This window comes from Penicillium riverlandense, assembly GCF_028828495.1.
Source record: "Penicillium riverlandense strain IBT 135883 chromosome Unknown utg000003l_segment0_segment0, whole genome shotgun sequence".
NCBI classification, from domain to species: domain Eukaryota; kingdom Fungi; phylum Ascomycota; class Eurotiomycetes; order Eurotiales; family Aspergillaceae; genus Penicillium; species Penicillium riverlandense.
The window spans coordinates 6,378,718-6,393,700 of record NW_026643196.1 but is presented as its reverse complement, the minus strand read 5'-3'; the positions used below and the strand labels follow the sequence as shown (position 1 = coordinate 6,393,700).

The 14,983-nt window shown below is 47.8% G+C and overlaps 2 protein-coding genes across 2 annotated transcripts; one reads left to right on the top strand and one right to left on the bottom strand.

Annotated features, from left to right (window-relative positions):
• Positions 1-7,412: 7,412 nt before the first annotated feature.
• N7474_006215 (uncharacterized protein) lies at positions 7,413-7,748 on the top strand (the record flags this gene model as incomplete). Its single annotated transcript, XM_057197630.1, has 1 exon — positions 7,413-7,748. The coding sequence occupies one exon, from the start codon at positions 7,413-7,415 to the stop codon at positions 7,746-7,748; it is 336 nt and encodes a 111-aa protein (XP_057055026.1).
• Positions 7,749-14,578: 6,830 nt separating this feature from the next.
• On the bottom strand, positions 14,579-14,914 carry N7474_006214 (uncharacterized protein; the record flags this gene model as incomplete). The annotated part of the gene is made up of 1 exon (XM_057197629.1): positions 14,579-14,914. The coding sequence occupies one exon, from the start codon at positions 14,912-14,914 to the stop codon at positions 14,579-14,581; it is 336 nt and encodes a 111-aa protein (XP_057055025.1).
• Between the last annotated feature and the right edge of the window lie 69 nt (positions 14,915-14,983).

The window sequence follows — 14,983 nt, the reverse complement described above, 5'->3', positions numbered from 1 at the left end:
AGAATAATAGGACTAAACGATGGAGTGGTTCACTTACAGACAAGAGGGATTTTCTTCGTCAAATCCATAGGGTTCGGATACAGACTTTTACAACTTCGACCGTCCGACATACCGTCAAACACTGCGGGCTTTGGCCCTTCAATCCTACAATTATTTGCCAGGATCTACAACCAGATGATGGGCCAGATCTAGTTGTCTATGATAAGGGCAAGGAATACGAGCTTCCAGAGTGGGATTTCAATCATAGCCGCCCAATTAAAGAGGGGAGTATTGAACGGATCCAAAAACTCCACCTCCGCTTCAAGTTCTACTATCAATTCGCCACCAACGACGGTCACAAAACTGGAAAAAAAAAAAAAAAAAAAAAAAAAACGAGAGCCTCCCTGATGATAATAGCCCTGAAATAAATAACTTGAAGCGCCGGGTTGAGCGGATTTAGGAGGGAAGCATTATACAGGCCCAACTCGCGGCCCAGGTATTCGGCCGACCTCATTCGTTTCCAGGAGAACCAGGAGCAGGCCAGTTCTAAAAAGAATAAGCACAGCGCCAGTCATCTAAAGGGGGTGCTCTTCGAGTCAGGGACTCGAATACCCTCAGCCGAAATAGGGATATTATGGAGGCCGAGAAACAAAGGCGGAAGTATGAACGTGAGGCCAAACAGAAGCGGGATGAATGGGCTCGTCAAGACCAAATTAGGGAGCAGGAAAATCAGAGAAGAGAGGCAGAGCTTGAATGGGTCAATGGAGACGACGGCCAGCCACTTTATACTATTGATAGACGTGGGGGGTATTTGTAAATAGCTTCCATTCTCGTTTTTTTTTGGGGGGGGGGGGGGGGCGGGAGAGAGGGGCAAAGTTTCCATTAGACTGTAGAGGGCCCTCACCGCTCTCGCTGGTGAGGGCCAGACTTATACAAGGGGGCGCGTACATGCGATTGTCTAGCCGCGGCGCGCTCTCCGAACCCTCTTGCATCCCAGCGTCTGCACTAAGAACACTCATAGACCATCATTGAGACCAAGCCTCTCCGCGGACACGTCTAAGCTCTAATCGCCAGAAAAATGATTGATCAGGTAGTGAAGAGGCGCTCTCGCCATTGTTTCACTGTCGCGCGGGTTTTGGGTTCCCGCGGGTTGACGCGACCCACTATCTCATACGAAAACCACCGGGACGCGCCAGGAAAGATAGTTCATTCTGATTCCTGGAACTCCAACCGTCTTGAGCTATGAACATCGAATCTCCAAAAGCCATGTCATCGCGGTCAATTCATCGGTCTTTGAGCCCCTTGCTCTCCATTGAGCCATCATCAGATGTTTACATGGACTTTTATATGCCCAAAAGATTAACCAAAGGCGAAACAATGTCAAGGATTGCCTCAACGCGGGAAGCAAGTTAAGCAGATGATTTGGGCTTCGTTTTCGGGCGCTGAGCGGCGTACTGGATTGATTACTCTCTTCGGAGATCCGAGATCTGAACAGAGCGGCGTGGATCGCTTCGTTATTGAGGAATTATATCGCCGAATCTTGCCTATTTTGATGGCGAATGAAGAGGGCATTTTTCACCATGATAATGCCCCAACACACGCTGCATACGTCGTTCGAGAGGCTTTAGCTGAAATGGAGATTGATGTGACCAGCCTGATGGGCGATGCCTGAGGCGACAGTGCCTAGCACGTGATATGGGTTCTGTAGATAGCAAGGACTCTATTTGTTTCTTTTCCTTCTTCTTCTTTCCCTTCTCTAACTTGGAAGTCCCGTCGACCATAGTACTCAGACTGAATACCATCGTTATCGTTGTTTTCTCTCCTGACAGACTGCCCGGTCACAATTGAGGTTATGGAATGGTCTCCGCATTCGTCTAATTTAGATTCTATTGAAACCTCTGGGCGTTATTAAAGGCCAAAATATACGAACTTCGACCTGATCTTATCGATATTGTAACGAGCCAAGGCCGCTATCTGATCACGTGTGAGCACGCGACCAACGCGCATTATCAACTTCGCGCCCTTAGATAGTTCTTCTCTCCACGCTGTTAGTAAATTGCAATCGGCCTCTCCAGTTGGCATCCCAACTCGACTCAGCCCTTCACAGATATGCGGAATAACTATGAAACAAAGGAGATTTTGGTAGCTACTACGCAACAGGCATGAGATGAATTAGATCTAAGGCATCTACAGCACCTATCAGAGACAATGCCTCATCGTCTGGAAGCTATTATTGAGTCAGAGGGCTGGTATACACCTTATTCGCTGACTAGAATTAATTTCCTGGAGTTTTTGGACCGGCAGAATATTAGTAATATAAGGGGTGTGGGGCTATGGGGTTAAAAACTTATGTCGTGTCACTGTACCTACCAAGCTGCCTAAAGGCTAAGTCCCAAAGCTCTGTTGTTAGATAGACCCCATTCTGGGAATATTCACAAATGTCTGGTCCTAGGTCTTGATACAAGAGTCAATCAGCTGATGCTTGAGCAAGATTGATTTCCGACTGAGCCTGTGCTTGCGAACAAGAGATTAGTTAAACTATAAGAGCTGAACTTGGGTTAAATGAAGAATGAAAAGCACACCTTTTATAGCGGCTCCAAATTGAACAAAGCGAAGGCTTCTCCTGAGTATGGATACGTCGGTGACGAATTAAAGTTGATCCCTGAGGTAGAATAGCTATCAGATCCCGCACCGCTAGTCTCAACTAGGGACCGATTCAGGTGTAAAGGCAAAACGGATGGTACGAATGGCAGACGCGAGATAAACACTACATCGGTAAATGTTTGTTACACCCTTCTTCGGCACAAATATAAGATCTTTCCTTAGTATGAGTTCGAAGATGGACTTTGAGTACAGTGCGATTGTTGAAGCTGTTATTACACCCCGTCACTGTGCACTTGTAAAGGCGTTCATCTAGGTGTACCAAGCAGTGTCGGGAAGGTCGTTGCGGCTCCTGAAAGTCTATTATATGATGAATGGTGGACAGTAATGCAAACTTTCCATGACCTTGGGATTTTACCTTGCCGCAATCGGGATAGGTGCATTCAAAACATTGTCCTGTCGAAAAATTCATCGAGGCTGCCACGAGGACTGCTTTCACGAGTAACCGCAATACCAAGACCAGACAAAGCTTTTGCTTCCGCAGTCAAGTTAGGCGAATCTTTCAGCTGGATAGGACGATCAAGTTCATCCTCAGATATTAGCATGTGAGGAACTCTAAATAGAATTAAAAATTGCGTGTTTAAACCCTACAATTCGCATTTCCAAGTCACAACTGAATCAGCAGATGGTGTTTAAACTAACATTGCTGCCTCCTTGAATGCGTAACTTTACAGCAAGCGTTATATCAATTCGCATAGTACACATTCCGCGGTATCTATGGGAGTGCCTGTGGTCGATCAGCGTACAATGCAGCTAAAAATTATACGAACATAGATGTAATTTATGGTGCGTTCAGGGCGTTATATGCTGTCACGGCTACTCAAGAGGCTATCAACAAGGGGCTAGCAGCAGGGTGCCCGAGTTGATGCTGAATCTTTACTGGCATTAGTAGCCCGACGGACGAGCGAGATGCAATGGACTGTATGGGGTCTTTTTAGTGGCAGGGATACTCCAAAACCTCACTTGAAATCAACGATTGGCTCCGACAATCAAGTATGGCTGTGGAGAAGAGGAGGACAGCGGGGTTAGGTGTAGTAAAAATGAGTCAGGGTACACCAGTACAGACACCTCGACCAAAGAATGAGCCAAGGATTGAATTAGAAGTCGTAGCCACTACACAAATATTTGGGCTACATCAGGGTGACAGTGAGGTGATTAGTTGATTGGTTGATTGAGCCATGTTAGGCTGGTCTGTGTTGTCCCTTCACGAATTCTTTACAAATGAGTATGGATCCCGTTCAACTCCATAATCGGGGCAGAGCTACATAGTATAGAGCTTAAAAAAAGATACTTGCTTGAAGTTTCCCCTGTAGCAGGAAGGTTTTGAGCCCATGTCTAGCTACGGTTGACAAAGAGTAGAGTAAGGAGAAAGATGTTCATTTCGCAGAAAAAAATGTAATCCTGGCACAGGGCAGCATGATTTCAGCAGACATGAGAAGGGGCCGGGTAGGTGCTCTCGAAGCCAATGGGGATGTAAAGTTGAATACAGAAAGAGGAAAAGGCTGGTAGGGAGAAAAGTACGCGTGGGAAATTAAGAGACATTTTATAGGTGACAAAGCAAGGATTTCCCCATTGTTGATGGCCGCCGCCGTGAATCATATGGCATCTACGTCAAGGGGATCAAGGTCTAAGCCAATTCTCTATAGTTATTAAATACAGTAGTCCCTTAATGGGGTTAAATCGTTAATTATAAAATTTTGTCATCGTAATTTCGTGGCTTGATACTAAATACCTCTTCTCTTAGTCCCATCGTTGCTCGACCGCCTAAAATTCCTGAGGCGCATTATTTCCGTTCGTGCCTGATTCCCTGCCCCCAGCCTGGATCGTTGTATATTCCGAAATTAGCATAGAGAAAATCCGTAGTGCCTCTACTACGGAGCTTAGCAATAGATGTAGCCCTTAAGAGCCTTTTTCTCGGGAATTCCTCGCAGGAGGCCATATGACGGCCCTAGTGTAGATGGTCGAATAGATTCCTCTCCTCTCCTTCTCTCATCCGACTGCAGGTTTTTTTTCCCTTGGCCTCGTTTTCTCTAGCCAATTAAAATTTCGACCTTGAATCAGTATCTGAACTCTCCTGATTCGGACGGCCGACGCCTAGATGCATCAAATGCCGGAGCAAATACCCTCTTGCTGATTTTTGCACCAGAAGAACCGCCGGGACCCAGTCCGCAACATAGGTGACCATTAAACCACATAAAAGCCGCTAGGAAAACGATAGCGGGCCGGAGTAAGCCCTACTAACCCGGTTGAACAGCATTAAATAGGAACTACTTCCCGCTTTTATAACCAGATTCGCGCTCGATGTGGCGTCGAGACCCACGTCGATCTGGGTAGCTATGCCGAAGTAGATACTATTAGCTACTAGTTCACAATAATTTCTACCGTATTAGCCTGAAGGTTCACGATGGAACACCCGAAATCACTCTCGTATCTTCGCAATGTTCTAGATGCCAGAAAGAGTCTAGCTCCCGCATGGAGACACTCACTAGGATTTGGGGGACTTTGACGAATTGGCCCCAGAACTACACTATCAGCGATGTTTTCTCTACAGAACGATCGAAAGTCCTACCTCTAAACAGGGATACTGATTGATCAATAGGCCTAGAGATCGATCAGAAACCCCTGTAGAGGTCTATCTACCCTCGGTCCGAAATAGAACTCCGGGAACTCTGGCGATATATTGTACGAACCCTATACTGCACCTATCCGCTTCGCGCTGAAAAAGACGGTAGCCTACGCCTTTACGTCGACTACCGAGGGCCCTATTTCATTGAACCGTTTATTATAGGCCGAAGTTGCTTTTAGAGAAGTGGTCTATAACCTCAAATAACACGCTAATCCTGCAGGAATTATATTTCACCTTCTGAGTACAAGTCATAAAGTGGACGAGCAGCTCTGCACTGTCTCACAGCGTTAGATCCGTCGATTAATTCAGTGCCATCGGGTTTCCGTAGGGGTTTTTCAATTGTGCCATCGGCAAAACATAGGATGGTCTATTGATCATTGGTTTAGCCAGACATCAGACTAACAGAGTATAAGAAAGTAAGACTGTCACCTACCTTCGCTAAGTAATCCATGCAATGCGGCCAGTGGTCATCATCATGCCAGTCAGTGCCTATATTCTTACCCTCGCTGGCAGCTTGGAGGGCTTTGCGCATCATTGTAAGACAGTGTAACTGGTGGAACCTGCAGGCCAGGTCATTAGTGCTCTGACTTGGAACACCGACTTGCCTATCGCATAGGTCATGGATGGCACGACTTACATGCTGATAGCTCCTTTCTGCTTATGCTCCTTGTTGACTCCATCGCCCGATATATATATTATGCCACCATCAGTCTTGTTAAGTGAAAGTGCTGCCCACATATCGTCATACGCATGATCAAGGCTCTGGAAAGCTTTATCTTGCGCGAATGACGAATGCACTGTGGTGTCATCATTGTGTATAGCAACACGTGCCCCCCTACCAAGCTGTGCAATTGATAGAGGCAGAATTGACAAGTTTAGGAGGAGGATTATAAAGAGTAGTGTAATTTTAGTGCGAGGATTCTGGAGAATATTTCCAGTGCATCCTGAATAGTTGTGCACTTGGTAACTAGGTTCTGGCTCTGATGTCTTTTCATAAGAGGACTCTTGCGATAGGAGATGGTAATCCATGTTGATCAGTAGGATAGAAGAGGGATGAATACTGACTGGCTGACATGGCGGCACCAAGCCTGATATAATTTATGCGTAAAAGAAAGTGAAGAAATCAACAAGCGTATCATTACAGGGAAACATATTCAGAGCTAGGATTCTTTGGTAAATGCAGGGGTCATATAGGGGCATTTTGACAAGAATCTGGAAATGGGACGTTAGCACCTACGCATTCTTATTGCTGATATGTAGGGCTAGGTTCCGTAGACGATTCACGCTATCCCTGATAAGTACGTTGTATGTCCAGTTTAGCTTATGTCAGTGGAAATTTACCATAACATCTCAGGTGCTTTCGCACATGTAGTGAATATCTACTGACTCTGGCTCGTAGTGGGTCACCCAGAGACTAATTCGGCATATGTATTGTATACATTAACTAAAATGATCAATGGTTTTGCTAACTGATTGTTAGAACTACAAACTTACTGGCTTCAGTTAACCGCTTGACTAGGGTTGTTGCACCTAAGATTAGTCGTAAAGCACTCCCTAAGTGCACGTTCCGTAAGGGGTATAGGACACTACATTTTGAGAGCGTCATAAAATTTCGTCTGTTATACCCCTAGTCACCTACAACTACTATATATAGGGATCATGCGGCTTATACGGCCAAATGGGTAAGTGTGACATACTCAAGGGTGACCACTGCCATTAGGGATTTGTAAACTTACTCCTGTATTAGCCTGTCTTAGAGATACGTAGGTGGAGATACCGAATTTAGTGTTGGCGACTATAATAGTGAACAAAATATGCACCCCTTACCTGAAGCATTGTATCTTTGTATCCTTCTCAAGACATCAGTAGTAACGCGTTACCACCAACGGGGTATAGATAACATACTCGAAGGTGGCCATTGCACTCATAATGAATGTCACTCCTCCAGGTTAGAATGCGCCATCGTAGATGGTAGTGACCGCTAATAAGCATACTCTGAAAGGATATAAATGCTCTCATTTTCCCCAGGAAGCCGATATTAATTTCTTATCCATCACATTGCGTTATTCTGCTTCAAGCAAGCCAAGCAACACATACCACCCTCTCGCTTCTCGACCACTGCCAACTGAAGCCTTAACCAGCCAAGATGCAGCTCACCACTATTGCCACTATTGTTGGGCTCGCTGCAGCTGTAGTTGCAGCACCCTCTTCCCAGAGCGCCAAGAACATGGCGTCCTCTGACCCTAGTTCTCCGCCTGACTGGCTCCTCCAGGCCAAGCAAGAGAAGAGCTGGTCTTTGTGCTGTGTATCTGGCTCCAGCCCACCGGATGAATGTGAATATAGCGCGGATCCGGACGCCAAATGCCCTGACAGTACTATCTCCTGGACTTGCCATTGGAAAGCAAGCTTTGACGATAGCTCTTACGATGACTTGGAAGGCAAAATCGTAAGTGGTCCTCCCCAATCATGGTCGGTGCATTAGGGATTATATTCTAAGTTCTATATATAGAGATGCCAACAAAACGATGATCTAAGCAGCAAGGGTGACGCGGCCAGCGGCATAGCGGCGCTTAGCGGGGTTGGCGAGACTCTCATAGACGAGGTTGTGGACCTTGTCAAGGCCCTCTAGATGCCGTGCTCATGGTAACTCGCTGAGTGCCTTTTCCTTGGTCGACTATTCGGGAATACTACGTGTGTCTTCCTTGGATCTATGGGGTCGTCGGATGGCAACGTCGACCTTGGTGCTAAGTCGTGAAATGTTCTTTCCTTTTGTTTTTCCCTTTCTTTCTTGTTACAGCTTACTTGTTTCCTCTATACCTACATAGAGGTGACAAGTAATACAGCCTTATCTAGTCAGGGAGTCCTAATATAACACGTTCTCACACTAAAAACAATATATTCTACGAGAATTTCGGCGAATTAATATCAGTCGTTCTACTTTGTCTACTACTAGATAGACCTCGACAGAAGTCGCCCTTCTCTAGGTCCGGTCTAGTTCGGTTCTGGGAACGAAAATCGGCATAAAGCCCCACCGCATTGCGTTCACTGGATTCCACGTCTGGCTGATAGAGGTACGACAAAGGCAACCGACCGGTTGTCCGACCGTTTAGTAATGGATCGAGTCATAGAATCGAGCCACAGTTACACAAAGGTGCACTCGGGGCTCGGACGCTGAGCTGTCATTGCGCATACGCCATGAGTCATCAATCCTCGCTGACACGTGCGTCATATGACAGCCTCGTAGGATTGGTCGGAAGGTATGCCGTTACCTGACAAACATGCGTCGGACCCACCAACCCTTGATTAACTGGGCCTTCTGTATGTGACCAATCATTAGGCCTGTTCAGAAAAAACCCCCTTTCATCCTATCAAGCCGGGGTATGCTAGGAATGCCTGGTTTTGCTGAATTCTTTGGCTTGTATACCTAGGGAGATGGAATACTCCTTCCTAGCTATATAGGAAAGGACGTATTTAGGAAGGCCCTATTCACAGGCCACACGGTAAAAGTAGGGTATCGGGTCAATTTGAGCGTTAGGTTGGGGGGTTTGGTGTTTGGGGGGGGGGGGGGGGGGGGGGACGAAAAGGATGATAACTGCGGGAGAGAGAAAGAGAGAGGGAGGAGGCCAGTTCAACCGAGCCAGGCTTTAGACAAAACAACTCTTTCTTAGTGAAAAAGGACTCTCTCCTGTATTTAGTCTGTCTGTTTTCTCTTCTTCTTTCTTCTTCTTCTTCTTCTTCTCTCCAGTTTGGAGATTCTCGTAGAATGTCACTTCTTCTTCTTCTTCTTCTTCTTCTTCTTCTTCTTCTTCTTCTTCTTCTTCTTCTTCTTCTTCGTTGAACCGGACCCTCACACCATGGTCGAGAAGGAAGAGGGAGAGGTTGTACAAGTCAAGGAGGTAGATCACGCCACGTATGAGTTCTTTTGCAGACAAGACAGTTGTCAAGGTAGCGTGCGATATCAACCTCCACTTAGGCCACCAGTATCGGGGTCGGACAAACCTTTCCATCTTGTTTTTTCCTGGATGTGCGGTCGACGATTGCCGATGGATTTCATCGAGAAGCCGGGCAAGCAAATCTGCTTGACCTGAGATCACAAGTCGCTGATCGAAGAAGAGAAGTCCCTCTTGGATAGTCCATCGTTATGCCCCCCTCTGGCTCTCTCCCGTTCTTCCTCAAGGCTAGGGTCGTCCCAGTTGGCTTGTAAAACTTGGTCAATGATCGTAAGGGCCTGGTCAAGCGGGGCTACCTCAATAGGTCGTTCGAAGCGGGTAGGGGAAATAAGAACTTGAATTCGATCCTTAACGTATCCGGTTGTTGATCCTTGCGAGTCAAGGCGTCCCCAATGGGTCTTCCTTCTGGGCCTATACTTGATCAGATAATTATACCCTACAAGCAGTTCCTGCCATCGAGCCTGGTGGGCATTTAGCTTCTTTGCCGTTGTGGAGTATTCGAGTGCGCGGTGATCTGTCAAAACATGAAAGGGAGTTGACCGCTGGAGGCCCTGTAACTCTGCTCTCCATTCCTGTAGGGCACGGACGATCGCGATCATTTCCTTATCATGGATATCGTAGTTTCATTCCGCAGGATTCATAGTCTTCGAGAGGAAGGCGATTGGATGCCAGAATCCATCAATCTTCTGCGATAGCACAGCGCCAATGACTCCGTCTGCAGCGTCAGGTTCCGATCTGGGTCTCTAAATCAGGATCGTAATGACCAAGAATAGGGGCTGTCGTAAGAGCTTGTTTTAGCGCTTTGAAGGACGCCTCACAATTGGAATCCTAGACAAAAGGAACTTCCTTGCTTGTGAGTCGATATAGGAGTTTCGCCACACGTCCGTAGTTTCGGATAAACCGGCGGTAGTAATTGCAGAGACCAAGGAATGCCTGGACTCCTCTGGTTGTATCCGGCTGAGCCCAGTTCAGGATGACAGCGATCTTCTCTGGGTCGACTTCAATGCCGTTGGTTGAAATGATGAAGCCAAGAAATCGGGTCCTCGTGACATTGAACTCGCACTTGTGGACCGCGTCCTGTAATCCGGCATCGCGCAGACGTTTAAGTACTTGTCGAACGTGTTCTGCGTGCTCCTTCTTGTCTTCGCTGTAGAGTAGAAGGTCGTCCACATAGCCGGTCACGAACTGGTCCAAAACGTCTGATAATGCTTCGTTGATGTATCGTTGGAATGCTGCAGGTCCATTCGTGACACCGAAGGGCATGACTTTGTACTTGTTTGTCCCGTATCTAGATCGAAATGTCGTGAGATCCCCTGAATCTGGATGCATACGTATCCGATGGAATCCTTGACGGATGTCAAGCTTCGTGAACACCTTGGCCCTGCCCATCCAGTCGAGGATCTCTCCAATCAAAGGTAACGGGTAACGGTCCTTCTTTGTGATCGTGTTCAGTCGTCGGAAGTCCACGCAGAACCGAAGACCTCCACCTGGTTTCATTGCCATTAGGATCGGAGAAGCGAAGGGTGCAGAACTAGGGACAATGAAGTCCTTGTGAAGGTTCTCCTGGATATAGGTTCGAGCGGCTTCTAGTTCCTGAGTGGTAAGCTTGTAGAGGGGGTAATATCCAAGTTTGGGGGTCTCCGTCAAGCTTGATCTTGTGGTCGCTTTCACCTCTAGACGGTGGTAGGGTATCTGACTCTTTCTTAGAGAAGACATCAAGAAATTCATGGTATTCCTTAGGCACTGTTTGTCGAAGAACTCGTTCTTTCTGTCTCAGGTAAGCAAGGCATATATCCAATATATCCACCTATTATTACAGTCCACCATTTGAATCTCACTCACCTCATTATTTAGTCCGCTTTGCTCCGTCACACCCAAATGACAAATATAGAACTTTCAACGCCCGACCCCAACGGTATTGACCAAAGCCCGACTAGGTCGTTCCGACAAGCAAAAGATGAGGCACGCAATCCTAGGGCTTGTTTACCAAGAATCCAAATAGGCTGCAAGGAAGGTTTCCCTGGTGATAAGAGTGTTCCAGATAACCTGCACCTACAAATGCGGGCCTTTTATAAATCGTCAATAATGCCCAGATGGAACCTGCCAATTTTGCGTCCATCCTCTAGACTGAAATACCGACGCGAACCATCGACGCCGAATTATGCTCCGAAAGCTATAACCAGATTGCGAACCTTGAAAGTCAAAAAGTTTGCTATGTGGGATTAGCATTGGACAATCGACGATGTCGCCAAATACCAACAACATACATAGGGTATGCAGGGAACAGGATTTGGTCTGTCATAACAGTCAACCAAGACAATCGTCATCAGTGCCTGAGGACGACCGTCCGTCCAAATGTGATCAGTGCAAACACCGCTTCAAGCGAAACTATGATTTGAAGCGACATATACGAAACCATTCATTCGCTAAATCTTTCTGATGTTTGTTTTGCCAAAAGTATTTCTCCTGGAAGGATTCCTTATAGGTTTGTGGCATGGGATTTTCATAGGATTGACCGGATTATTTACTAATTCATATAATTGTTTAGCGACATCTCTCTGGGACAAAGTGTGGCAAAGGCAAAATTTAGGACGGCTATCGTGCTTCATCCAGCGATGGTTCCAGTCGAGATATGTGTTTTCTTCCCTTTCCTCTCACCCGTGTAGGTGCGGTTGGCGGTTAGGATCGGCGCCGTTGACAGCGGCGGCTGCTACAGGGGCATAGATCGAGACACTGAGGCCGGGTTGCGGTAGCGTTGGTTGAGATGTCGTTTTGCTAACTCGAAAGTGCATCGGCACACGGTGGCAGCGCGGGCAACGTATCAGCGCCTCCTTGGTCCTTGCCACTGCCGCCTCCTTTTGGGGGCAATCGATGCTCGTCTGTAGGTGCTTGCCGTTGCAATTCGCACACTTAATAGGGACAACTTCGTTGCGAGTGGTAGGACACTCCTAGGTCAAATATCCCGCCGTGTCGAAGCCACATTTGAAGGCATCGTCGGGGCAGTGCGACTGTATATGTCCGGGTTCCTAGCACTTCTCGCAGAGCTTAGATCCCCCCTCACGATAGAAACAAACGGCGTGGTGAACCTGATTTTCCCACAGCACGCCGGCTGTGGTCGCCTCATTAGCTGCTAGCGAATTAGTAATTAAAGAATGATCGACGCCTCTCGCTGGTTCGTACTCGGACGCGAGAGGCAGCCAAGATGCAGGAGCGGAGCCGGCCTATGACGCCGAGTTTTGCCGCAGCAGCTCCCTCGCGACTTCGGCCATCTTATCAGAGTGATTTCCATCGTTTCTCACGGGGAATCCGGTCTACCACACTTCACGTCGGCACCTGGATCTTCGCATCCTGGCCAGATGCCTTTACACAGCCCTAGTGACGTCGTAGCATCACGGCTCCCGATACGTTACTAGCGACGTCACCAGAGGGTGGCTTCCTAGTTGCCCCAAAGTAGGCACCACCAACCAGCACGATGAATTTTTCTATTGAACTACTTGCCCGCGTAGCTGTTCAGCCATATCCACAAGTCCCCTCGGAGTCTTCTAACGGAGTGCTCGCGGCTGCCCTCTTCCACTTCTATAAGAACATCACGATCTCCCTGGAGTTCGACGTTGCTCACTCCTAGCGAGGGGGTTCCGTTACTGAGGTTAGGGTGGCAGCGAACGCTAGCTTGCTTTGCCAGCACAGGGAGCGGAAATACCTCCGTATCTCTGCGGAGGAGGTCGTAGCTGTTCTCGTGAGCTCGACGCTGTGTAGAGACCGCCTTTTCAATGCACTCCGTTCGCTGGTAGAGGGTCGCGGTGTCGTCAGATATTTTCTTGAGAGATTCGACCACCTTGCTCATCCCAGCGCGTCACACCATTGGGCGCTAAGTGCGTATTGGCGGACTAAGCTAATGAAACTGCTGATGAATCCATCCGTGCCCTCCTGGTTTCTTTCGATATGCTGCAGCGCCTTCTAGATAGCATGGGCAATTTCTTCCATGCTAGATAAGTCTTCCCTGGTCCGTTGGGTGCGGCCCACAGCTCCTTTTCAAGAGGGAGGGTCTGTGCGTTTACACCTGTAGCCATAACGGCCGTCATCATACCAAAATATTAGTATTAGATTAAAGCTTAAATTGAACTGATTCGCGAGGCCGTACGACCCCTGGTTGGCGAGATATCTCGAGAATCCCTTTTCACTAAGAAAGAGTTGTTTTGTCTAAAGCCTGGCTCGGTTGAACTGGCCTCCTCCCTCTCTCTTTCTCTCTCCCGCAGTTATCATCCTTTTCGTCCCCCCCCCCCCCCCCCCCCCCACCAAACCCCCCAACCTAACGCTCAAATTGACCCGATACCCTACTTTTACCGTGTGGCCTGTGAATAGGGCCTTCCTAAATACGTCCTTTCCTATATAGCTAGGAAGGAGTATTCCATCTCCCTAGGTATACAAGCCAAAGAATTCAGCAAAACCAGGCATTCCTAGCATACCCCGGCTTGATAGGATGAAAGGGGGTTTTTTCTGAACAGGCCTAATGATTGGTCACATACAGAAGGCCCAGTTAATCAAGGGTTGGTGGGTCCGACGCATGTTTGTCAGGTAACGGCATACCTTCCGACCAATCCTACGAGGCTGTCATATGACGCACGTGTCAGCGAGGATTGATGACTCATGGCGTATGCGCAATGACAGCTCAGCGTCCGAGCCCCGAGTGCACCTTTGTGTAACTGTGGCTCGATTCTATGACTCGATCCATTACTAAACGGTCGGACAACCGGTCGGTTGCCTTTGTCGTACCTCTATCAGCCAGACGTGGAATCCAGTGAACGCAATGCGGTGGGGCTTTATGCCGATTTTCGTTCCCAGAACCGAACTAGACCGGACCTAGAGAAGGGCGACTTCTGTCGAGGTCTATCTAGTAGTAGACAAAGTAGAACGACTGATATTAATTCGCCGAAATTCTCGTAGAATATATTGTTTTTAGTGTGAGAACGTGTTATATTAGGACTCCCTGACTAGATAAGGCTGTATTACTTGTCACCTCTATGTAGGTATAGAGGAAACAAGTAAGCTGTAACAAGAAAGAAAGGGAAAAACAAAAGGAAAGAACATTTCACGACTTAGCACCAAGGTCGACGTTGCCATCCGACGACCCCATAGATCCAAGGAAGACACACGTAGTATTCCCGAATAGTCGACCAAGGAAAAGGCACTCAGCGAGTTACCATGAGCACGGCATCTAGAGGGCCTTGACAAGGTCCACAACCTCGTCTATGAGAGTCTCGCCAACCCCGCTAAGCGCCGCTATGCCGCTGGCCGCGTCACCCTTGCTGCTTAGATCATCGTTTTGTTGGCATCTCTATATATAGAACTTAGAATATAATCCCTAATGCACCGACCATGATTGGGGAGGACCACTTACGATTTTGCCTTCCAAGTCATCGTAAGAGCTATCGTCAAAGCTTGCTTTCCAATGGCAAGTCCAGGAGATAGTACTGTCAGGGCATTTGGCGTCCGGATCCGCGCTATATTCACATTCATCCGGTGGGCTGGAGCCAGATACACAGCACAAAGACCAGCTCTTCTCTTGCTTGGCCTGGAGGAGCCAGTCAGGCGGAGAACTAGGGTCAGAGGACGCCATGTTCTTGGCGCTCTGGGAAGAGGGTGCTGCAACTACAGCTGCAGCGAGCCCAACAATAGTGGCAATAGTGGTGAGCTGCATCTTGGCTGGTTAAGGCTTCAGTTGGCAGTGGTCGAGAAGCGAGAGGGTGGTATGTGTTGCTTGGCTTGC